We start from the raw sequence: 25,254 nt of genomic DNA, 5'->3' as shown, positions 1-25,254 counted from the left end.
TTTAGAAAACAGCTAATGCCAGATGAGGCCACATACAATAATTAAAAGTGACCAAGGCAATTAACTAGTTACAGATGAGGAGATGCAATGTGTATGTATTCACATGCACTCAGCTTGCACTGCCTTAGCAAGAATGTGCATGAATGTGAACAGTCTATTCATTGTAAACAAAGTACAAGTTTCATTGCATTTTTGACAGGAAGAGTGCCAAACAATGGCCTCATTGTGCTGGCCTGCTGGCAGGCCAGATATCAGTGCTGTAATGGATCTACATGTGGTGCTCTGTTCTCTCAGACTCCAGTTCTAAAAGAGGTATCTGAATGTTTTTGAACATGTGTATCTGTAGAACACAGGCAACACTGTAATGTGATGTGTTTTCAGCTCTTTCAACTTGCTTTAATAGACAGAGGGGGAATAGCACAAAACTGAAGTTCCATCTGTTGTATCCATACATTACATAGTGAAAGTCTTATATCAGTCGTGGAATGTGCATATTCAACTATTCATTTTCTTAAATGAAATATATATTTTATGGACATCTAGTAAGCAAGTCTAGTAAGCAAGTGTTTCCCAGTTATTAAATTTGTCATGTATAGCTACTCAAATTAATGAAAAAAAAAAAAACCTTAATATTCTTTTTTTTTCTTCTTTTTTCAAAAAGAATATTGAGATACTGAACATTGCATTTATATTTCATCTGGGACGTTAATTTAATTTATTTATTTGAACTACAATGAAAAAAATGCTAGTCATGGGCCATTGGTTTTTTTAATTACTTAAATTGAAAAAAGTTTCCCAATTTTCTACCTGTACTACTCATGAATGTCCATTCAGCATCTCCCCACCACAAGCAAACACTGCATCTGAGCTGGAGTACACAAACGTCCAGTCACCCCATACACACAAGTTTGTGCAGCTGCTTTTCACACTACTAGTCCAACACCGTCGGCAATCCGTGATTTTACACGTCGTGTTTTTTCTCTTTTTTGACACATGTATATGTAAGTGCAAATGTTCCCCGCGGAAGAGTGGGTAGATCCCAAACAGATTTTGAACAAGCATGTAATACACACATAGCAGTTCCTTCTATAGTTGTGGATGAATCAATAGATGGGAAAGACCATTTTGTATTACATTCTTTATTTGTTCTGCAAGGAAAAACTAACTCAAGTCATCTATGGTGACACATTGTACCTTACTGGCGTGAGTTCTCCCTCGTTTACAAATAACTTCAAGACAAAAGTATTACAGCCCTGATGAACTCGATAATAAAATTCGTTTCAGTCAACTAAAAAATTTCGGATTCTATTCCAGGCTCTGACAAGGACTGTGAATCCAAACTGGGCAAATACAAAATTATGCACAAGAAACCGGAAGTGCACTGTTTTTGAGGGCATTCCGCCATAAACCTGAGAAGTTGTTTCCAAGTTTAACATAGGCCAAATGATACTTACTCATTGTAATTAATTCTGTTAATGCTGAAAGATATGACTGTTTTCAAGGGCAAGTTTTCACTCCACGTCCTCAATCCATGACTGTTTTTTTTTTCTTTACCATTTTCTAGAACAGGTATAATATGATTTGCACTCTTGTTTTGTAAATAATTTCCCATTGCTCTTAAAACAATGCAAAACAAACATGCCCCTGCATACCATTTCACACATGGCTGTGGATCTTAACAGTCAGACTGAATTCGACATGTGATAATGTCAGCTATAATTAATTCATTTAGATGAATAAAGAGGTGCAACTGGATAATTGTTTAACAAGTGAATAAAAGCTATATCTACCTCTTGGTGTCAGAGGAATAAAGCAAGAAGGCAAGAAGAGCAAAACTGAGAGCTCTACTCGTACTTTAATTGGTAGGCAAATGAAGTCCACTTAATTGTCTCTGACGCTATAAGCTCTTCTTTGTTCAGTTTCTACTCATGTGACATTTTTCCATTCTGAGTGAGAACAGTGTGGATACTTGAGTCCTGACTCCCTGAAAAAAGTCAATATTGTTCACAATTTCAATATGAGGCCTCAACATTAAGGCGACTTGACCGATTTATCTGTTCATATCTTTAGGAAGGAATTATGTTTTAAGATTTCATTTGATAGACAATGATCCAACTTCTGTGTCAATGTTGCTGCTCTCTACCTTTGGTCTTGTAGCATAGCTAGGGAGTTTTAACAGTTGAGATATAGAGATATATTTAGCCCAGGTATTCCTCAGAGGTGCATTTCTTTGGGTTTAATTTGAATCAGTGGATTCTGTCCTTCAGAATCAGCCAATTTAAATCAAACCCAGCTGAGCTAATTAGCTGACTAATGATGTGAGGATGTTTAGAGCCTTAAGTATTCAGTCTGATTAAACAGTGCAAAACTAGCTTGCAGATCATTCTGAGACCTTGGAATACTTGGAGAGAATTTTATTCACTGTTCACTTAGTGAGGGTTGATTTTGTTCTTCCAGTGTGTTTAACTGTTTGTTTTTTCAAACACGCCGCTGATGTGCTTATTTGGTTGGTCGCTAATAGGAGGGAGCAATACAAAAAAGCACCAGATGGATGGAAACATAGTTTTTACTTCTTGTATGCCAGCCTGTCACATATTAAAAATGTGAAATATATAACAGCATATAACACCATATTTCATGACAATACTCACTGTAGATGGAATAATAACTGCTTATACAGAATCAACAATCCATATGTGCAATATACAGTATTTGTCTTCTGAAAAATTACAAATTTATTGATTGGCATGTGGTAAACATAAATAACAGCAGTAATGCAATAATAGCAGTTCCTTTGTCTCCATTGCAATGTTACGTCTGAAAGTCTTCATGAACGCATGATTGTCTGGATTACAGCACTCTAACGTGTTTTTAATTTCTTCCAGAAACCTTTGCCTACAGGATGGACGAAGCACAGTGCTACTACAATGAAACAATTGCTTTCTTTTACAATCACAGTGGCAAATACCTAGCCACAGAATGGAACACGGTCAGTAAGCTGGTGATGGGACTGGGTATTACAGTGTGCATCTTTATCATGTTGGCAAACCTGCTTGTAATGGTGGCCATCTACATCAACCGGCGCTTCCACTTTCCCATTTATTATCTTATGGCTAACCTGGCAGCAGCTGACTTCTTTGCTGGGCTAGCCTACTTCTATTTGATGTTCAACACGGGTCCCAACACTCGCAGGCTGACAGTGAGCACTTGGCTATTACGGCAGGGCCTTATTGATACCAGCCTGACCGCCTCAGTGGCTAATCTCCTGGCCATCGCCATTGAGCGTCACATCACCGTCTTCCGCATGCAGCTGCACACACGCATGAGCAACCGGCGAGTGGTGGTGGTCATTGTCATCATCTGGACGATGTCGATCATTATGGGGGCCATCCCCAGCGTGGGCTGGAACTGCATCTGTGACATCAAAACCTGCTCCAACATGGCACCCATCTACAGCCACTCTTACCTGGTATTCTGGGCCATCTTTAACCTGGTCACTTTCGTGGTCATGGTGGTCCTCTACGCCCACATATTCCTCTACGTGCGGCAGAGGACCATGAGAATGTCCCGCCACAGCTCCGGCCCCAGGAGAAACCGAGACACCATGATGAGCCTTCTGAAGACTGTGGTGATTGTGCTAGGTGAGTGTCTGACCTTTTTGCTCTTTGATTACAGCATTATAAAGAGATCAGTCATTATTTGCCAGATGTTCTTCCCAACAGGAGATTGTATTTTGAATCAAGATATGGAATGGAATACACCATTCTTCAAAAACCTATGAAATACTTTCAATATGTAGAACTAGGGATTGATACTCAATTATAATTTGAGGGTGAATAGATAACATGTTATGGCTCCTATAATGGTTGAACAATACAGGATTGATGTTTGAAAAATTAACATTTGAGTTAAAACCTCTATTTTACACTCCATGCCCTTTTTCCATTTTCCATTCCACTTTTCCGTTGCCATAATGAGACAGCTAAGAATTCTAAAAGGCAACAACAGGCTCTGCAGCTGCAAAGTGGCATCACCTGATCTTTTTTTCTGAAAGGAATGCTTTAGTTTATAAACTGCACGGACTTATAAACAGTTTTTATTATGGAACCTTGAAATTACATACAACAACTCATTATGCTGAAAGTCAGGAAAACTCCACAACTCATAAAATTTACAGTGTGGTAATGTATTTTTTCTCTAAAATTCCAACAAGCAAACTCTTATCTTCCTCAAAACCCCAGGCTCACCACAACATTTGTAAGGTTGTTTTGGATTTTGACACCTTTGAAGGCAGTGCACGCTGTAAGTAGATTGGTACATAACAATTAGTCATATATTACATATTACCAAGCTCTAGTTTACCACCTGTACACACATCACTTGATGATTGCTTTATTTATATAATATCAGATACTCTGATAAAACCGAGTTGTTAAAACAGTATGGGCCAAATGAAAGATCCCACCCACTGTTGTATCAGCTTTGAAATGGTAAACAATACAGCTGTTGACCTCACTGGCTGCCTGTGACTGCGTTTTTGTTTTCAGTCCCAGTGGTCGCCTAGCACCGCATCAGTGTCAGGCCTAAATAGGTCTCCCACAATGCTCTACCCCCAATAAAAGAGCCCAGTTAAGTATGAGGGACCCACAGTTAGAGAATGAGACTGGAAGCACTGACTGTTTCAGAGAGGCAACAGAGATGTGTCAGAGACAAGGAACAGTTCCTGTGAATGTGTGTACACTGGTTTCAAAATGAAACTGAAACTGTAGTTATTTTTGTAACATCAGAGTGCAGTCTGCCTTCATCGATGTTAGATGAACTTTATTTAAGACATTCAGTCTTTCTGTCAGCTCGCAGTTGTTTTTCTTCTCTACAGACCAGTGACTATATAAGGAGCCACAAGGAAATAAAGAGTGACATACTTGAAACAGTAGTATTACATACTAGTAGTCAACATTAAAGATAAAATGCCCATTTTGAAAAGAACATGCAGTCTGTTTCAATGGACAGTTCTACTTTAGGTCCAGGTTTCCAGTTGCAGGTCATTGTCATTTTAAAAATATGTTTCTTATTAAAATATATTTGTAGCAGGAACATGTGAAATAAATAATAGAAGTGGCACAAGAATGTCACACATGCGGTTTAGCGAAAGAAAGTCCAGTATCCACTAAATTTTGTGGTTACATTTAATCATTGTCAGTTTATTTCTGGTATCTTCTTTCATGGATTGACCACGTGAAAACGTGCTCATATGAAGACAAACCTTTCTCACCATTCACATAATTGTAGCAAATGACAAGTATTGTTTAGTACTCCATGTTAAACTGTAAAATATATTTGCTGACTTAATCCCAGAATTAATTCAAAGACATTCTGTTGCCATTTTTTGTCACCATTTGTCCAGTTTGGATTTACAGTAACCATCCAAACATCCAAACTGCAAATTTGTCAGAAAAATATGTGAATTTCATGACTGACTGAAGCATTTTTTCTGCAAATGATCAGTGTTGTAATAGGCTTTTCTGCAACCTCATTGTATATTTATTGTATTGACAGTACTGTTCTCTCTTTGAGGTGCATTTGCTGTGCCACTGTTATTCATTTGTCAACCCCTTACATTTAATGGAGGTTTAATGGATTCTGACATCATTCTGGCAACAGGCCTCCAGTGATATCACGGTACGCCTTGAACATGTAGTTTGCATTGTCTGATACAAATCCAGTCACATTCCAGTCTAGTCACAATTGACTTCAAACGTATTTTAACTTTCCATAATGAGTAATTCACTGAGTTTAGACACACAGTATCAGTATCATCATAACTCTGAAACCAACCATTATTGCTTTTCCTTTCAAAACAAAATAGGGAAAGAATAATTATTATTCACATTTATTGATTTGTCAGTGGCTACAGACATTATTTTTTTTATTTTGATTTCATACAAGTCAGCAGTCTGTGGCGTGTGCATCTTGCAAAGCTGATTTGCTGATGGAATTGGCACACCATTTATTACAGGTTTATTTATTATTTAGGTTACATTTATCATCACTTATTTGGTGCTTTTTCCTGCCAGATTAATTGTCAAGGTAGCTATGCCTTTTTTAAATTTGAGACACTGCCCTCCATAAAGTCTGTGCCAGTGACAGTGTCAGAACAGTAAATGTCAGTAAGTATTGATGGTGTGGTAAATGCACGCCATATTTGACACCTGTTTCTGGAATGATCAACAGGAAGATAGATTTTCAAGGAATACATCTGTTTGGCAGATGTATTCCTTGAAATACATTAGTCATAATTTCACTCTGGAGCTTATATCAGTGACTTTGAATAACAACACATTTTCACAATAAGAGAAACTGAAGAGACATAATTTGGTAGCCATGTTGAATAAAATTACAAACACATAAACAGAAATTTATTGTGACCTGATTTATATAGGGTGGGGAAGTTTGTGTGCTTCAGAGTTCCTGGAAACTATAGTCAGGCTCCGGCCTTAATCATGCCAGGCAGGTCTCAGGTGACAGGCCAGACGAAATTCAGCACCTGGCCCTCCGGGTGTGTTAAGGTTTCTGTAACAAATCATGTTACAGAAACCTTAACAATTTGTGATCTTACATCCCACTCGGGATGATGAGAACTAAGTAAATAAACTTCTAATCTAAATGTGAAAGAATTGTTACACCATAAAAAACAGGACTGCCACAATCCAGTCAGTTTGTGTGCATTAGCAAATAAACATCCAAATCCAAATGAGAAAATCTCATTCAGTTGCAGGTAAATCATCCTGTAATTTTTTGTATGTACATTTTGAGGCATAATTTTGAATAGTGTCAAAATTGTAAAGGTGAAAACAGTGCTTAGGAGATGATCCTTTCATGACAAATACTCTGCATTCTTTGTCCTAAAATAATAAATTCAATAATATCAATTGAAGAAAAATTAAATATATATAGGCTCAAATACATTATATGGCCAAAAGTATGTGGACACATGACCATCACTCCTATATGAGTTTATTGGACATCCCATTCCAAAACCATGGACATTAATATGGAGGTCCCCCCCCCCCCTTCAGCCAAAAGAGCATTTGTGGGGTCAGGCACTGATGTTGGACGGGAAGACCTGGCTCGCAGTAGGCGTTCTAACTCATCCCAAAGGTGTTCAGTGGGGTTGAGGTCAGGGCTTTGTGCAGGCCACTGGAGTTCCTCCACACCAAACTTGTCAAACCATGTCTTTATGGATGTTGCTTTGTGCACAGGGGCACAGTCATGCTGGAACAGGAAAGGGCCTTCCCCAAACTGTTGCCACAGTTTGCACAGCCAAGCATAGTATTGTCCAAAATGTCTTGTTATGCTGTAGCATTAAGATTGCCCTTCACTGGAGATAAGGGGCCTAGCACACACCCTGAAAAACAGTCCTAGACCATTATCCCTCCTCCACCAAACTTTACAGTAGGCAGTGTAGGCACTGTGCATTCTGGTAGGTAGCGCTCTCTTGGCATCCGCCAAACCCAGATTCATCCATCAGACTGCCAGGTAGTGAAGCGTGATTCATCACTCCAGAGTTTTTGTGTGTGTAAATGGGGCATTAAACCATGGTTAATATGACACAGTCATTTTTAAGTAAGCCCATACTGAAGTGGCAAATGGAAAAATTTAACATTAGTGATTTCAAGTTCATTTCTTACATTCACATCCCATTCATATGACCATTCCATTTAGCAATCTTTTGGATGACTTTTTTAAATTCATTTCATTGTCCATCTCCATTGACAGAACACTCCCCTAATAAGTAGGCTAGGCATATCCTCCAGGAAAAAATGTGGAGGACCAAATGCAATGCTTGTGCAATCCTTGGTTGTCATTTTTCCATTCACTGCTATGTGCTTTAAGGACATAGTAAGAAATGTAAGCTAACTATACATTCATGATCATGTGCTGCAGTTTTACTCTGTTCAGCTGAATTCAACTGGAAGGAACTGATATAAACCAAAAAAAGAGGGAGGACGACTCTCAAGTTGGTTATCTTCTTTCTGGATGCTGCTTCATTCTTTTGTTTCAAAGACTAAAGAGAGTTGTCACCCAGGCTTGACCCCGCAGATGTTAAAGGAAACTGAATGCACATGGGAGCCTTTCTGACCAGGCCTGACGAGGCAGCACCGACCGTTGCTTGGAACATGCCCTTAAAAACTAGCGCACAACGGTGTGTTGGAATGAGTCAGTGGCAAAGCACAAGAGGGAGGCTCTTTTCACAGGAAGTGCAGTCTTTGCTTCATGCTGTGACTGTATTCCATAAAATTGTTATGGGAGTGAAGTGTAAAACCGTGTCTCCATATACTGAGACCATCAGTTCTCTTCAGTAGTGAAATTGTTACAATTTGATCTGCTAAATACCCATTGTGATCGTAAGTATGGTGATTGTGGGGCTACATTTTGGAAGAGTCACTCACTTGTCTCCTACATCTCTGGTGGATGGGTAATTAATCAGTAACACTACATATGAGTGTACAATGAAAATACAAACATTTTTAAAAATGTATTTCAGTGTTATCAAGTATAATTGCTTAATTTCTAAATATTATGTCAAAAAAGGATAATACTTCAAGCCAGTGCTAAGTCAGGGTCTTAATCATCATACATGAATCACTGTCCTTAAATTTTCTCAACTTATGCTCATATCCAGATTGACACAGCATTTATTTTTACATACTATCCAGTTATGCAGATAATTCATCATAACTACTGTGTTCAAAATTATTACTACATGCTACCCATATTGAAAATTAAAGATACATTTTCAGTAAAGAAAACATTAGACGCCTTAGGATTGTGAATTTCAGTCCGTTAACTGGTGTTCATTGCCGATCTGTTTTACTTTAAAGCTCAGTTCTACTGCTTAATTTCTTACAGAAGGTCTCAAGGAAATAACCATTGCAAGTCATGCAACATCTTGAGACGGTGCCAATTTAAATACTTGTTCATCTTGCATTTTGCAAATGCCCCATTATGAAACTAAACAGGCCTGATAGTGTATAAGCTCTTTGAGGATTCAGCTGGTGTTAGTAAAGTTTGTACAATATTATGGCTTGGTTCTGGAGAATAGTGCTGATCATTTGGTGTTTATCTATTGTTTGTCCATTGTCTGATATTATCATTATGCTTTCAAATGCATTTTTGCACTCCATTATGGATTACATTCATTTATCTCTTCCATACTAAATTGCCTATTATAGTTGGAAAAGCAAATTGTATGGAAAAACCCATACCTCATTCTTAGTTTTTAAGAAACACTTACCTTGAATGCCTTAAACCTTGACATTGCTTTTCAAAATGTGACAGATTTGCAAACCAGTAATCATTTTGAAAACTTCAAATATTATTTTTCATTGTTTTGAAACCTCTTCAAATACTAATTGCAACATTAAACTGTCAAAGTAAGAAAAAAAAAATCAGAACAGTTACAATAGGGTGCAATAGAATAACATTCACGGCCTTATTGCTCCTCTTGTTTGAGCAAGTGAATGCTGTTGTAAAGGACAAACAAGTTTATGCTGGACCAAAGGTGCTATTACAGAAATGCCTCTCTTGTACCGAAGATGGGATGTCCCAATGCAAACAAACTGTTATGCCTTAATTATCAAATATTCAGCATTCTAAACTGAGTGTTTTCTCCGATGTGAACCAAGCCTTGCCATGACAACCAGGGTACTGCTGTCTGTGAGGCTGTTTGTTAAACACACAGTAACCTTAAGTCATGTTTGCATTACTATGTATACAGGAATATTACCTGTGGTTTTATTTTATTGTACATGTCAACAGCACCTCCTTTTCCTCCTCTGTGAATCTAACTTGGAATTCAGTCAAACTGCACCTCCTTCATATTGAAAACAACAGTGGAAAATAGGAGAGAGAGAACTGGTCATGATAAAGTCCAGCCCTCACCACACCTAGAGGTGATAATTTCATATGGTCCAACCCATTTGGTAACAGTGTTGGCTTTGCGCTTAGATAATGCATAATAATAAAACTGTCAAATTACTAAATTTTAGATTCCCCCACCCCCAAACTATTTTCTGCCCACTTGTGCCTAGTGTTAGTTATTGGGTTAAGTTTGTCTAATTAGAGCCTGTAACATTATATAAGCATGGTAGCTTTTAAGATGATAAAGACAGTGAAGAGAAAGCTTTTTTTGCTAGGGTGAGCAGTAAGCAGTGAATAATCACTTTTCAGTGTGAGGGAAACATATTCAAAGATAGTGAAATCCCCAGCAGTTATTTGCTTGCAGTTGGGAATCACTTAATAACTACTTACTTGTCCACCTTTCCTCCAATTTTGCCTTTGAGGGAAACATCAATACAGGGCTCATATGCTTTTTCTAGTTTTAAAATAAAAGACCTTCAAACACTTGTTAGATCAGTTTTCACCACTGAGAAAAGTTCCATTGCTACATAACCCATAAACGTACTAAAACCTTTGTAACAATGATAAATATATAATGATAATGTTTTGCACACGTCTACCAAAAATATGGCTGAGCACATGAAAACCATGACAAATCAAAGGCAATGGAACTGGCAAGTAGTACCAACAGATGGTAGCTTGCAAATATACAGGAACAGCTGCAATGCATAGCTAACACGTAGAGGTCTGCAGCGCAACTGTGATAAAGATGGGCACAAAATCTACAATAGAAATCTATAGTAGAGAAGGGAAGACAATATATTGTCTTCCCTTCTCTACTACTGTTTTGGTGCTTTTGCAAGTTCATCTGTCTGTAATTGAATAATTTTGAGTTCACTGATCTTCTACTTAGCCGTTTGCCTGACACTGTTGGATTTAGTACTCTGTGTCAGATACGGTGTTGGTGTCTCTTCTGCTGGTTGCTGCTTTGGTATGGTGAAAGCGTGTGTGTGTGTGTGTGTGTGTGTGTGTGTGTGAGAGAGAGAGAGAGAGAGAGAGAGAGAGAGAGAGAGAGAGAGAGAGAGAAAGAGAGTTAATACTGAGTTCCAACAGATACAGTCAAATGTCTGATATTCTGAACAGGACTAGCTAAAATCCAAAAGTGCAACATCTTCATTGCTGTGGCATCAATGTGAAGGAAAGTTTGCACACTGACTCAGTTAATAATAACAACTGGCTGGAAGGATGGAGAAAATATGGGCATTGCTTCAATCCTTCCAGATATCAACAATGGCGGGTTGAGCCAGAGCCATTACACGCAGTTGCTGAGGTGGCTAACTGGAGCCAAAGAAGCATGCATGGCAATTATTTGTTAATTAAGGTCAGCAAATTTTATTTCAGTTGTGTGATTCCCATGAGAACCTCATACAAATTGAACTTACACAACAGATGGAGTTAGTTAATAGTGCATTGCCAGCTAGCTAAAATTAATGTTAAGATAGCTAGATTGCTAGTTACCTTGATTTGTACTGCTTTTTAGAAGCTGTATAGACAGGCCCACCACTATGGGGGTGCATTGCACCTCCAGGCGGACCTCAGTGCACCCCCAGTTTTCTCCTTATATCCCAGTGTCTACATAGTATTTGTGACTTTTTGTGCACCCCCGTGGATTGCAGTTGTACCCCTCTGTATTCTTACCTCGCGCCGAGCCTGTATATAGATATAACACTATATCACAAATAAATGCAGCATCAGTTATAAATGACCAAGAACAGTGGGACAATGGCTCCCTTGTCTAAACTCACAGATTGTCTTTGTCACTTAACTATAAGATAGTTGCAGCTATCTACACAATGTGAAAATATCAAGGGAAATGCACACATTGCCTTAGGTAGACAACTTCTAGAGTGAAAGACAGATCTGTAATGGCCCCAACAGTGAGAGCTAAGTCTCCTTAATGAAGTTAGCCTACCCTGTGAAAATAGAGGTACATACACTATATGGACAAAAGCATTTGGCCACACCTGTTTTTCAGGGTTTGGGCTAGGCCACTTATCTCCAGTGAAGGGCAAAATTAATGCTTCAGCATACCAAGACATTTTGGACAATGCTAAGCTTCCAACTTTGTGGCAACAGTTTGGGGAAGGCCATTTTCTATTCCAACATGACTGTGCCCCAGTGCACAAAGCAAGGACTATGAAGACATGGTTTGATGAGTTTGGTGTGGAAGAACTTGACTGGCCCGCACAGAGCCATGACCTCAACCCCATCGAGCATCTTTTGGATGAACCTGAATGGAGATTGCAAGCCAGGCCTTCACGTCCAACATCAGTGCCTGACCTCATAAATGCTCTACAGAATGAATGGGCACAAATTCCCACAGAAAGACTCCAAAATCTTGTGGAAAGCAAAAGGGGGACCAACTCCATATTAAAGTATATGTATTTGAATACAATGTCATTACACTCCCTGTTGGTGTAATGGTCAGGCGTCCGAATACTTTTATCCATGTAGTGTATTTTCTCTTACATCATCCTTGATTGTCGTTTAACATACTCTTTGAAACTCAGATGAAACTCAGTGGCTTTTCTGATCAGGACCACAGAACTGCATTAAGAACACTTCCATAGAAGAAGAGAACAGACATTCCTCTAGACATGTGTGTCAGTAACCTTTAAAATGCTTTTCCAGGTAGTTTTCCACCTATGTTGAGTAGGTGGAGTAAATACAAGAGTGTGTGGAAATGTATTATATAATATTAGCAATTATTACCTATAACTTACAGCCTAGGTAAAGCAAGCAGTCATAAGTTAGGAATGAACTAACAGAGTATTAATCAATAAGCTATAAATTCATAATGAATTATGTAACTTAAAGAAGGTTGAAGTATTGCTGTAGATGACTTTCAGTGGAAAAAAAGTTTAATTGACTTTTTGATTCGATTACATCCAAGGTTTGCCTGGCAGGCACTGTGGTAGGGCACTAAATATTATTTCCAAAGACATAAGACTGCAGGTGGATTTTCCACATTTATTGATCTGAAAACAAAAAATGTATAATAATATATAAATATATAAATGTTTAATCAGTTCAACGTGGCACCTGATATCAGCTTCCTCAAGAGTCTGTTAAAAAACTTTAGAAAAGACTGTATAAAAATGATTTGATTATTTGTGCCTAAAGTGCTAAAGTATCTTGTCCTTGTTGCAACAAAAACATTACTCATTAAATTATGTTTTGTGCTTTCTTATTGGAATAATAACTATTTTGAGTTGAGCTTGTGTGGCACAGGATATGAGGCGTCATGTGTGCAATGAAATTCCGACCACATTCTCTTCAGATTGTAAGACGAAAACAAATGGCCAGACAACAGAAAATAATTAAGGGGACATTGTTTTGGAAATGCTTATTCACTTTGTGTGAAGTAATGTGTGCCAAATTATGTAGTATATCATGGCTTGCAAATAGAATGCAAGAGCAGTCAATAGAACCTACCTTTCAATTATATTTATCAGCAAAATATAAACAAGAGAAAAAGTAATCAAAGTTTATAACAAGACAAACAAGCTGTTCTGTGATTCACTGAGGAAATTAACTTGGTTTTTCCAAAAACTGTCATGCAAACACAGTCGTTTTCCTTGTGCTTTTTCCGACAACTGCAAAACATCTCTGAAGCTGTGATGGTAATAGGCAGTCAGAGTTTATCTAACTCCTGAGACTACCCTGCATAGCTTTGAAATGAGGTAAACCAGTGTGAGGACAGCTGCTTTCACTAACAGAAAGCAGCACTTCTGCAAATGTCTTCTGTCTTACAAAATAAAGCCTGAAGTCAAAATTTATTTCTCTCTTTATATTTAAGACATAAACCTAAACGAATATACTTTTTGAAAGTAATATCTTGAAGTATCAAGGGAGAACAAAAATGTAAAATTCTGACAAATAATATATTCTACAGTAGTTTGGGAGGGTAACCAAAAGTCCCATAGATACCCAAAATAAGCCTAAGGTCATCACTATAACAGCACTGAACTATAGAAGTTGATTTTCTGATTTTATTAATTATAATATTCTGGCATAAACTGTGCAGACCTATGCAATAATAGCTCCATTCACATCAGTTTTTTTCCCCTTTCTCATATTCTCATTCACCCAATAAAACTGGCACGAAGCACGTTTAAAGCCGGCTGTCACAGTCACACAAAATTCCAAACGAGCCCTGCTGATTGTTTCTCTGTGCAGTTCTCTGCTGGTTCTGGCCATTTTGCAGGTGCCGGTTTTCTTTACATTACCTACTGCCCACATAGTGCACAAAAATGCTTAGAAAAACCATTCATATGACATAGGCATGATTTATTTCACTTTTGTGGCAGGAAAATAACAAGTATGCTCATTGAGTATGGGGTCTAATCATCTCATCATCTGCTCATTCCTTTGTTTTCATTTCATTTACTTTTATCATAGCAGAATGAAAAGACAGGTAAACGTGAGGATCTGCTGTGGCAATCACTTTTTTGAGATTTAAAAATTAGTGAGTTAAATCTGTGTGTAATATCATGTTAATATTGGTCTGTATAATATAATATATTATATGTAATATAAAATAAACTAATTCAAAGATGTCAAAATGAATGAATGAAATAAACCTAAATTGTACAATGACAAATTTCTGTGATGAACAAGATGACCGAGACTTCATGAATGATGTCAAATATTAGGCTATAACCATTTTAAATAAATAAATAAAACAAAACATGTCTGGTGTCATTCTGACACTCCTTTTTAGTTTACATTTTTTTTATTTTCTGACATCATTTCTGGCTGAACAAAAGATTAAAACAAAAACAAATGTATGAGGATGAATTTCTGCTGTGCATTTCATTTTCACGGACAGCTACAATTTACAGCTAAATTTTTTCTTATTGTCCTTCTAGGGGCTTTCATTGTTTGCTGGACCCCTGGTTTGGTCTTGCTCCTGTTGGATGTTTTCTGTGCCAGCTGCAATGTGTTGGATTTTGAGAAGTTCTTCCTCCTCCTGGCGGAATTCAACTCCGCCATGAACCCTATCATCTACTCTTACCGGGACAAAGAGATGAGCGCCACCTTCAAACAGATCCTTTGCTGCCAGCGGCAGGAGAACGTCAACGGTACTGCCGAAGTTTCCGACCGTTCTGCCTCCTCCATCAACCACACCGTCCTCAGCGGAGGCCACAACCATGACCATTCTGTTGTGTAAAAAGTCCTGGAAGAATAATAAAAAAATACAGGGAAGGTATGCAAGAGATGCATCCCAGCTCTTTTGGAGAGCAAAAAGGGGCATTTCAACAGTGAGGACAGTGCTGTTGTAATTATAGTCTTTTTTGTAGTATTTCAGTGGAAATGTCACTGTCCTGTTGACACTACATGAACTATTTATGTACTAATCTGTGATGTGAAGGATAAGCATACACTAGTATAAAGATGCTTATTAGTATTTGTTGATATATCAGTGTTGACCATATTAAGGGGCCAATTCATTCTACGGAACAGTATTTTGCTCTAGTGATTTAGTCATGTATTAAATGTGTAGTCATTTAGTATGAGAGAATTAAACAGTTTCATTTTTTATTTCTAACAGTTATTTTTTTTTCTTAGTGTTAGTGGTAAAAATGAGCACCAAATGACCCCACTTGAATTCATGTTTATATATAGGGGTAATAATGGAAACACCAAACAACACATTAACATGTATTAACTAAAAAGAATTTGGACTGCCCTTTAACTTCATAGCAGCTTCAATTCTTCTTGGAATGCTGATATACAAGCTGTTAAACTGATTCTGATGGGATATTGGACCATTCTTCTGAAGGAAATCCTCCAGTTCTTTGAGAAGCGAAGGAGGTGAAAATCTTCCAGAAGATTCCATAAAGTTTTTATGATGTTTAGATAAGGCAATCGAGGAAAGATGGCTGCCCATATCATAACCTATCGACCATCATGTTTAACAGCTGGGAACAGCCAATTAGGGTTACGTGGGAACAGACTTCCTTTGGCTTTCTCCAAACAAACCCATCTGGATGTTGGAAAAGCAGTAAAAGACAACTCATCAGACCATATTACTTTCTTACACTGCTCAGATGTCCACGTATTGTGCTTATATTATGCATTGACCTTGGCTAGAAGTGTTTTCACAAAAGTATTCCTACCATAAAGATCAGCTCTGTAAAGCTCACGATGAACAGTTTTTGTTGAGACCTGGATCACAGAAGTGTAGATTCATTTCTTTGGTAATTTTTTTGCCCATTGTTTTGTGCTTTAGCTACTATCCTGGCAAATTTCCATCTATCTTGTCAGTGAGCTTGTGTTCATCTTTACCTAATATGGTTTACCTTGTTTAGCATACACCATAATGATTTTGACACTGTTCCCCTTCACATATTTAATCATTTTACCGTTTCTGTGACTGACGCACCTGATATTCGGGCACCAGCTATTTGACCTCTTTTGAAATCAGCTAGGTCTTGCATGTTGCTTGAAAGAGTGTCATGTTTAAATTGTCTTTTATAGTAAACATAGCTGGTGATTAGTACTGACATTAATATGAAGCACATGTGTAATTAATTGTCATTTAGTTCCTGAAAATATGAGTTCTGTTTCATTTGGTGTTTCCATTATTTTATCTGCCCCTGTATGTATTTGCTTTTTTTGTTTTGTTTTTGGTCATAATTCTGGTCAAAGTTCAAGTAAATTGAATGGAAGTCTTACTTACATTATGAGAACCATAAGTGGCAATCCTATTGCCACCTCCTGTTAATCTTGATAAACCTACATAGCATAACATGCATTTACCCTTAAACTTTTCAAAGCTTTGTAATACTATCAATAACTAAACAAAACTAAACAAAGAAGACAAAGTAAATGTAATATGCATTTATGTCCATGTTATAAGCATGCATGTGATGGATATTTTCCCTTTCTTGATAAGACTCATAGCTTGTTGAATTAGTACAGTCGTTGACATACACACCACACACACACACACACACACACACTCACACACACATATATACAGGTACATATCTTTGGATGCATATATACAAATATTATATATATTTCTACATTTTTGTCAATATCAATTAATGTGGTAACCATGTAATTTCTGTGCAGCTTTGAAACAGACAAAATAACTCGGTTTGTTCTTCCTATATACTTGTATGTGCGTGTGTGTGTGTGTAAGTTATGAATTTCATCCCAGAAAACATGAGCATGGCATTTAATCACACAGTTACATCATCTTTGAAATAAAATCCAAGAAAAACAAATCTACATCAACCTTCAAGCTTCTGAAGCCATTGTGATAACCCACCACTATAGTGCCCATTTCAATAAAACATGAGCATACTGTTACAGTGGCAGCCCTGTCAGGAAGAGGACATAAATGTATCTTGCCATCAACAGCTGGAGATATGAAAATCAAACTGACCTCATCTGGATACAAAAATGTCAAAAGGTAACATTCTATACTGCCTGCATAAATTTGGCATTCATGGTTGGGTTGCAAGGATATCTCTTCTGACGGCAAACCATAAAAAGAGGTGATTTGAAGTTTGCCAAACTAAATTTGAATGACAACTGGAGGCATGTTTTGTGGACTGATGAAATGAAAATTGTGCTTTTTATAGACTGTCGTCATCTATGTTTGCCATAAAAAGATTAATCTTATGTTGAGAAAACCCTCAAGCCCGCTGTGAAATATGGCTGGGGAGTCTGTTATGCTTTTGGGAGGTTTTCAATCAACAGGGTCTGGAGCTCTTGTTAACATAGGGGGAGTCATGTTCTCATGAAGGAACTTTTGGCCAACAACCTGATTACCTCCGCCAAGAAGCTCAGGCTTGGCCAAAATTTGGTTTTCCAATGTGACAATGATCCAGAGCATTCATACAGATCTCAAAAGAAATACTTATATGTACACAAAAAATATTCTCACCCTTGGACTGCACAATATGCAAGAACATTTGTGGGATGGACTGGCCACCCCATTTACCCATTAAAAAGCCTCTAGATTGCTCTGGATTAGCACATGTGAGCTTTGTGAGCTGTGGGTAGCACTTCCCACTGAGTGGAATATTATGTCCATTCAGGAAAAATGCTCCTGCTATGTTGTTAAAACATACCAGGTTCAACCATTGTCAGCAGCAAATTGAGGACACATGTTACATGCATACATTGAATAAAGAGACTCCCTTTGCATTTATACTCTTCTACTGTAACTTGAATATTATTTTTAAAAAACGTAGTAAGTCCCAAGTGATCCATCATTATGTGTGGTCCACTGTCTGCTTATGAACAAAATCACTTTTGTTTAGCCAAACATTTGAGCCTGAATAATGTGCATTTTAGTCCTGTAATATTTGTGCATATGCATAATATAAACACATCAGCATAATTTTAAAAGGGAACATTAAAAGTACCACATGCTACTTGGGGTCAACCATGTTAAAGGTCATGGTAGTGGTTCTTTAGATTATCTTGTATCTATAGATATTTTGCTGTCCCTTCTTAAAGCATTTTGAATACATTATTTAGACCTTTTGCACTAAAAATTAAAACCTTGCTTTGGAGTTCTAGTTTAACTTCAAAGAGGTTGCATATTTCATACTATTGGACACCAATGTTCACAAAGTGAATGGTGACAGGGACTTCTTTCAGGCTTGCTGTAGTGCCATTAAGTGAATTTGTATTATATATCTGAAATGCTTGAAATGCCAGAAACTTTCAATTCCATGTTATCAACACCAATAAACTGAATTCTTTGCAAATTTTGCTGTGACTTTGCTTATTAAATGTCTTTACTCAAGCGCGATAAACGTTAATTCATGAACAATATGTACTGTATACAAAGTGTGTTAGGGTCAAGAGTGCATTATGTGATAAAGTATACTCCCGCGTAGAGGACAATAATAATAAGAAGAAAACAGCCATAAACACAGAAAAATGTAAACCAACAGTCTGCAAGGTTTTTTTTTATTTCTTTATGGTCTATAAAAACTTTCCATTTCCAGTTTCCCATAACGCATTACAAAACATAAGCTTTAAGCAGAAAATTCATAATTATATCATATATTTATAATGTTTTTATCAAGATATCACAGATGTATCTCAAGGTATTTGCATGTATTCATCTGTCAATAATGATTGACATCTGGTTACAGATTACTTTACTTAGTGTATGAGTGGGTAGGTTACACATCATATGTATCTCTGCCCCCATATAAGTCAACTGATATATGGGTGATACAGAAAATTGGATTATGCCCTGGGAAAACAGAATGTGCATACATCTGAAGTGTGCTGTTGCTGCTGAGTGAAAGGGTATTGTCATTCATGATAATAAAATTTTCCCTACAAGTGCACAGTGTTCAAAAAAAAACATTGTTGACAGAATGCTTGTAATTTCTGTCTGGTCTTGTGGTGCCGTATAAATCTCTCTGTTCTCTGTCTTGGAATTGATCATGGAATGCCTGGTATGTTGAGTATACTGCAAATGTGTGTCATATGGACAATCAAACTACAGATTGGACCCTGAAGTGAGCCAGGTTCCTAAATCTTTACAGCCTGGACTTGCATTTGTCTTTAGGTTTACTTTTCCTCACAAACATCTGAAAGGAATCACTGAAGTCTTTCAGCTGGCTCAGCAAAATAGACATGCTAAGGTAAACAAGATCAAAACCTCACATTACTATGCACTAGACCTTTAGTGTGAAGGGTGGAATATCAAAATGTTTTTGTAATGTAGAACTTCAGTCAAAATAAATAGTCGTGGAAACAGTACAAGTCCATCCCCACCACAGCACAGGGACTGCTCTGGCTAAAGTGGTAAATGATATAAAGGTTAATACAAATTCTACTTACTTGAGTGCTCTGGTTTTGATAGACTAAAGTACAGTCTTTGACACAGTGGATCATATTATTTTACTCATATGGTTATATGTAGAAATAGTGTCTTTTCATAGTTTTACCAATAATACTCAACAGTATCTGTTAAACATATCAAGAACTTTTTAACAGACAAGTACCTTGATAATATTATACACATAAAGTGTCGATGATATTATAAAATCAATGTCTCAAAAATTTCATCATTTGGACAAAGACAGAACATTCACTGTAGTCATTGGGCCTCATTCATCAAAATAATTATAGAAACAAGTGTATTTTGATCTTGGGAAAAATTATACACTATATGGCCAAAAGTATGTGGACACTCCTCCTAATTATTGAGTTCAGGTGTTTCAGCCACACTGATTGTTACCAGGTGCATAAAATCAAGCACATAGCCATGCAATCTCCATAGACAAACCTTGGAAGTAGAATGGGTCGTACTGGAGAGCTCAGTGACTTTAAATGTGGCGCTGTCATAGGATGCCATCTTTGCCACAAGTCAGTTCACGAAATTTCTGCCCTGCTAGATCTGCTCTGGTCAACTGTAAGTGCTAGGCTTATTATTGTCAAGGGGAAGCATCTAGGAGCAACAACCGCTCAGCCATGAAGGGGTAGACCACGCAAAATTACAGAGCGGGGCCGCCGAGTGCTGAAGCGCGTAGCACATAAAAACCACCTATCCTCTGTTGAATCACTCACTACAGAGTTCCAAACTGTGTCTGGCTTAGGCCTGTGTCTGGGTTCGGCCTTATTGGTGCATTAATGAGTTGCACAAGGTTTAAGGAATCACACACTTCTTTAAAACAATCTGAGGTTCCTGAAAGCCAGTCCCAATTCAGATCACCCATAAGGATGAATTCAGAATCATTTAGTTCATGTAAAATATCTGAAATAGATTTGAGAGCATCCTTTGAGGCAGATTGGGGTCTATAACAGCCAACCACAGTGATAAGAGAATCCTTTGATACACCCAGTTTGATGGCCAGGACCTGAAACTGAAATCTTTAGTAATTGACAGAATTACAGAGCTAATAAGCTTGGATTTAACATACATGGCAACCCTGCCCCTTTACATATCCGATCAGTTCTATAGACTTTATAATCATCAAAATAATTAAATCATCAGTTACCTATTTCTTAAGCCAGGTTTCGGATGGAACCATTATGTCAGCATTTGTCGTTATTTAACGTTGTTACTGTCGTTAATTAACCATTATGCCAAACATTTCCAGACAGCATCAATAAAAGCATAACCATACATCGCAATTTTAGTTTGACAGGAAATGATTTATCAGAACCGCCGTAACCTACAAACTGCGAGAAAGAGTCCTCTGAGACGATAAAATAGTCATTTAATGTCATTCTAATTCTGACTCAAAATGGAAGAGGTTGAGAGTTGTCTGAAGTGTAAAAAGGTGAATTTACTCTCCCTGTTGTACCCATTTAGTTCATTTACTCCAAATTCCCACAGACACACTCTTGTGGAAAGCCTTCCCAGAAGAGTGGAGGCTATTATTGCTGCAAAAGGGGGGGGGGGGCAAGCTCCATATTAATGCCCACTAAGGTGCAGTCACATTTGTGATAATTTTTTTAATTTATTTGGTTTGCTTAGGAAATGACTGTAATGTAATCGGTCTTCTTTTAAGAAGACATTGCCATGCATTTATTATGCACATGTGTAGCTGTGAAAATGCACTTACTTATCAAATGCCTGGGAAAGTGGTACGATGACACCCTCAGTGATAGAAACAATATCTCCAGCACTGAAAAACAGGCAGATGAGTGGCTGAGGTGGATTGACAGGTCGGGGCTGCCTGGCAAGTTCAAGTCTTGGATTTACCAGCATGGGCTGCTACCAAGGCTGATGTGGCTACTGACAGTCTATGAGATACCACTGACTGTGGTGGAGGGAGTGGAGAGGAGAGTTAACAAACATCTGAGGCAGTGGCTCGGCATCCCTCCCAGCTTCACAGCGACGGGGCTCTACATCAGGTCAGGACAGCTCCAGCTTCCACTCTCATCTTCCATAGAAGAGTTCAAGGTAGCCAAGTGCAGGGTGACAATGATGCTCAGGGACTCCAGAGACGAGCTAGTCAGCAGTGCAGGAGTAACAACAAGGACAGGCCACAAGTGGGCAGCAGACACTGCAGAAGTTGAGAGACATCATTGACAATGTCTGCACTGGGCAACAGGGGCTGGGAACCTCCCATTTCCACCAGTGGGGCAAGGTGAGTGTGGAGGAGAGGCAAGAGATGGTCCAGGCGGAAGTGAGGCAGCAAGAGGAAGAGGCGCGGGAGGCAAAGGCTGTTGAACTAGCAACCCAGGGAACGTGGACCAAATGGGATCTCCCAAAAAGGAGAGTCTCATGGACCAAACTCTGGAGGCTGGAACCATTCTGCATAAGCTTCCTCTTGAGGTCAGTGTATGACACACTCCCATCTCTGGTAAATCTGGCGAGGTGGGGCCTGCCAGAAGGGAAGACCCACTATGCAAACTGTGTGGGAAAAGAGGCACACTTGCCCTCATCCTGGCTGGATGTCACACAGCCCTCACCCAGGGGAGGTACAGGTGGTGGCATGACAAGGTGCTCACAGTGATTGCAGACATCGTGGGGCAAACCAGGAAAAGGTCACAACAACCACACAAGCCGCAAGTACCACCGTTGCAGTTCATCCAGGCAGGGGAACAGCCATCTGCTGCGAGGAAAACTAGAGTTAACATCCTTCAGGGGGCGCAAGGGTGGGAGATGAGAGTAGACCTGGGAAGGAAGTTGAATTTCTTAGGTCAGAGATTTCATTGGTTACAAACAAGCTTAAAAAATCTATCAAGAGTTTACAGAATAAGCTCAACACACCCACGGAGTAGCCCTATCGAAGCTGGAGCGTAGAGCTATGGATCATAGCACTCGCGTTAGCAAGCTAGAGACTAATGTTGGTTCACTAATGACCAAGGTGGCATACCTAGACAACAGAGGCAAAGACCTGGAAAGCAAAATGTGGAGGAGCAACATTTCTCTTCTGGGAGTACCGGAGGGAGCGGATGGCCCACGACCAATGGAGTTTGTTGCCTAGCTGCCTCAGGAGTTGCTCAGCCTGGAGGAGAAGCCGCTGCTAGACCGGGCCCACCACACCCTGTGTAGCCGACCCTGGGATGGAGAACCCCCGTGACCATTTGTCATCAGGGTGCATTTCTTTCACGTTCGCAATGACATACTGAAGAGATCTGGAGAAGCATCCCCTCTCCTCGACAAGGGTAGGAGAGTTTCGATATTTGTGGATTACACCACAGCCGTGGCTAAGAAGTGGGCTAACTTCCGAGATGTGAAGCACCAGCTACACACTTGCTCGGGCGTGAAATTTGGGCTCATCTACCCTGTGGTTCTGAGATTGTCTCTACCAGACAGCTCCACACACAGATTCGAGGACCCGACTCTTGCGACCGACAAAAAAAGCCTGAAAATGACTGTTGCATTGCATGGCGTGGAAGAAATGGTTGGTTAGCAGATCTTGGTAGTGGGCTAGTTAGCAGGCTGGCTGGCAGGCTGGTTGGCTTGCAAAGCTAGCTTTGCTGGGTTCATTGATACTTGAAGGCTGTTTTTCTTTCTTCCTTTACACTTCCATTCCATGTTGGTGAGTATACAGTTGACTCCTCTCCATATTGTGATATAATGCAGATATGCATGTTTATATGTTTTCTATTTGTATTACTACCGTTTTATTTTGATTTAAGCCGCCTTGAATGCCAATATTTGGCTGCTCACAAGTTTAGTCTATGTTCAAACCCTAGCTTAACTGAAAATAATCTACTCGCAGACAGTATTGACTCTACTTTGCGTAAAACTCTGGATGTCGTTGCTCCTCTCAAAAGAAAGAAAATCATAGACAAACAGCTAGCACCTTGGTACAACGACCATACACGTACTCTCAAAAAAGCTACGTGAAAACTCAAAAGAAAATAGCGCTCCACCAAATTACAAGTTATTTTCCTGGCGTGGAAGGAAAGTCTCCTAACCTATAAGCATGCCCTCATAACTGCCAGATCCAAATATTCTCTACCCTTATTGAGAAAAATAAGAACAATCCTAGGTATCTGTTTAGCACTATCACCAGATTAACTAAGAGCCAGAAGCCAGAAGCCAGCCAGAAGCAGATGGGCTCCCCCTCTGAGCCGGGCTCTGATCAAGATTTCTTCCTGTTAATTAGGGAGTTTTTCCTTGCCACTGTTGCCTTAGGCTTGCTCTCAGGACGTCTCAGGCCTGGGAACAATGTAAAGCTGCTTTGTGACAACTTGTGTTGTAAAAAGGCACTATACAAATAATATTGAATTGAATTGAATTGAAGTTTTGCCACTTAAGCCATTCTACTGACTTTGACCTTCTTTTCGCTGATGTTGGTCTTCCTCAGACTCTACTGGTGACCAATTTATGCACGTTTGGTTTACTCTGGGTCAATGGTCATAAGTCTCAGCAAAAAGTAAGAGTTATCATGCTTTGCTCCAAAAATTTTTTTGTATTTAGAGTTTTGCTTGCATCTCAGTTGGGGAGATGCTTTGGCAAGGGAGGTTTTGGGGGAAGGGGTCCTTCCCTCCTTATTCGTATATAGTTTTTATATGTTTTTTGTACTTCATCACTTGTTTTTGTGTCTCAAATTTGGGTCAGCTAAGTTCTTTAGTTTACATTGTGCCTTGTTATTTGCACGTCCTCTCTCTCTTAAGACATGGCTCAGCCTGGTGTAGCTCATCCAGCTGGAGGGAATGGATTTACTTTTCTCACCTGGAACTGCAGAGGCATTAATAACCCAGTTAAGTGCAGTAAGGTGCTCCACCATCTTCATCAATTGAAAGCTCACATCATCTTTCTCCAAGAAATTCACCTCAAGGTATTGCGGTATCTGCACCTAAGACATCACAATCACCACAGTCCCTCTCAAATAAAACGCCAAAGAGTTCCCACACATCCGTGTAGGCATTGATCCGTTTGGACGGGCACAAACTGAGCCTGTGAATAATGACATAATAGGTTTCAACCTTAAATCTCAGACTACCATCAGTAAAAGCTACTTTCGCCGTCATCATCAGACTCGTCTGCAAATCTTTCTTTTTCTCACAGAACGAATGCCGAACTGGTAGGCTTGTGTAGTACTGACAGATTGTGCAGATTCTTCGAGCTCTGCAAACTGGTCTCGTAGAGTGCCAACATACGAGTGCAATGACCGCAAAAGACCAAGGGCAGTTACTAAATCCATGTCACTTTTTTGTAGATGATCACCGGTTGTCTTAGACCTATCCAGTACCCAGTCCCACAAAATAGTCATTATTACTGTCTCTAGTCTATCAAGTTTGAAAACTAGCGCAGCAGCTTCGAGTTTGGTTTGGGTTTTCTCATCACAGTCCGAGGCTATTTTGGCAAATGCATCTTTAATTGCCCTGTAATTGTCA

The 25,254-nt window shown here is 38.9% G+C and overlaps 1 protein-coding gene across 1 annotated transcript in view; it reads left to right on the top strand.

The window, feature by feature from the left end:
* lpar1 (lysophosphatidic acid receptor 1) overlaps positions 1–16,557 on the top strand; it is a 32,592-nt gene extending 16,035 nt beyond the window's left edge. Inside the window, exons 2-3 of the mRNA XM_036529084.1 lie at positions 2,886–3,641; positions 14,832–16,557. Coding sequence (XP_036384977.1) covers positions 2,903–3,641; positions 14,832–15,133 — 1,041 coding nt within the window. The 5' untranslated portion in view covers positions 2,886–2,902 and the 3' untranslated portion in view covers positions 15,134–16,557. The remainder of the gene's footprint in view (positions 1–2,885; positions 3,642–14,831) is intronic.
* Positions 16,558–25,254: the final 8,697 nt, after the last annotated feature.

The sequence above is a fragment of the Megalops cyprinoides genome, chromosome 5 (assembly GCF_013368585.1).
Source record: "Megalops cyprinoides isolate fMegCyp1 chromosome 5, fMegCyp1.pri, whole genome shotgun sequence".
NCBI lineage: Eukaryota > Metazoa > Chordata > Actinopteri > Elopiformes > Megalopidae > Megalops > Megalops cyprinoides.
This window is presented reverse-complemented; position numbering and strand designations above follow the sequence as displayed.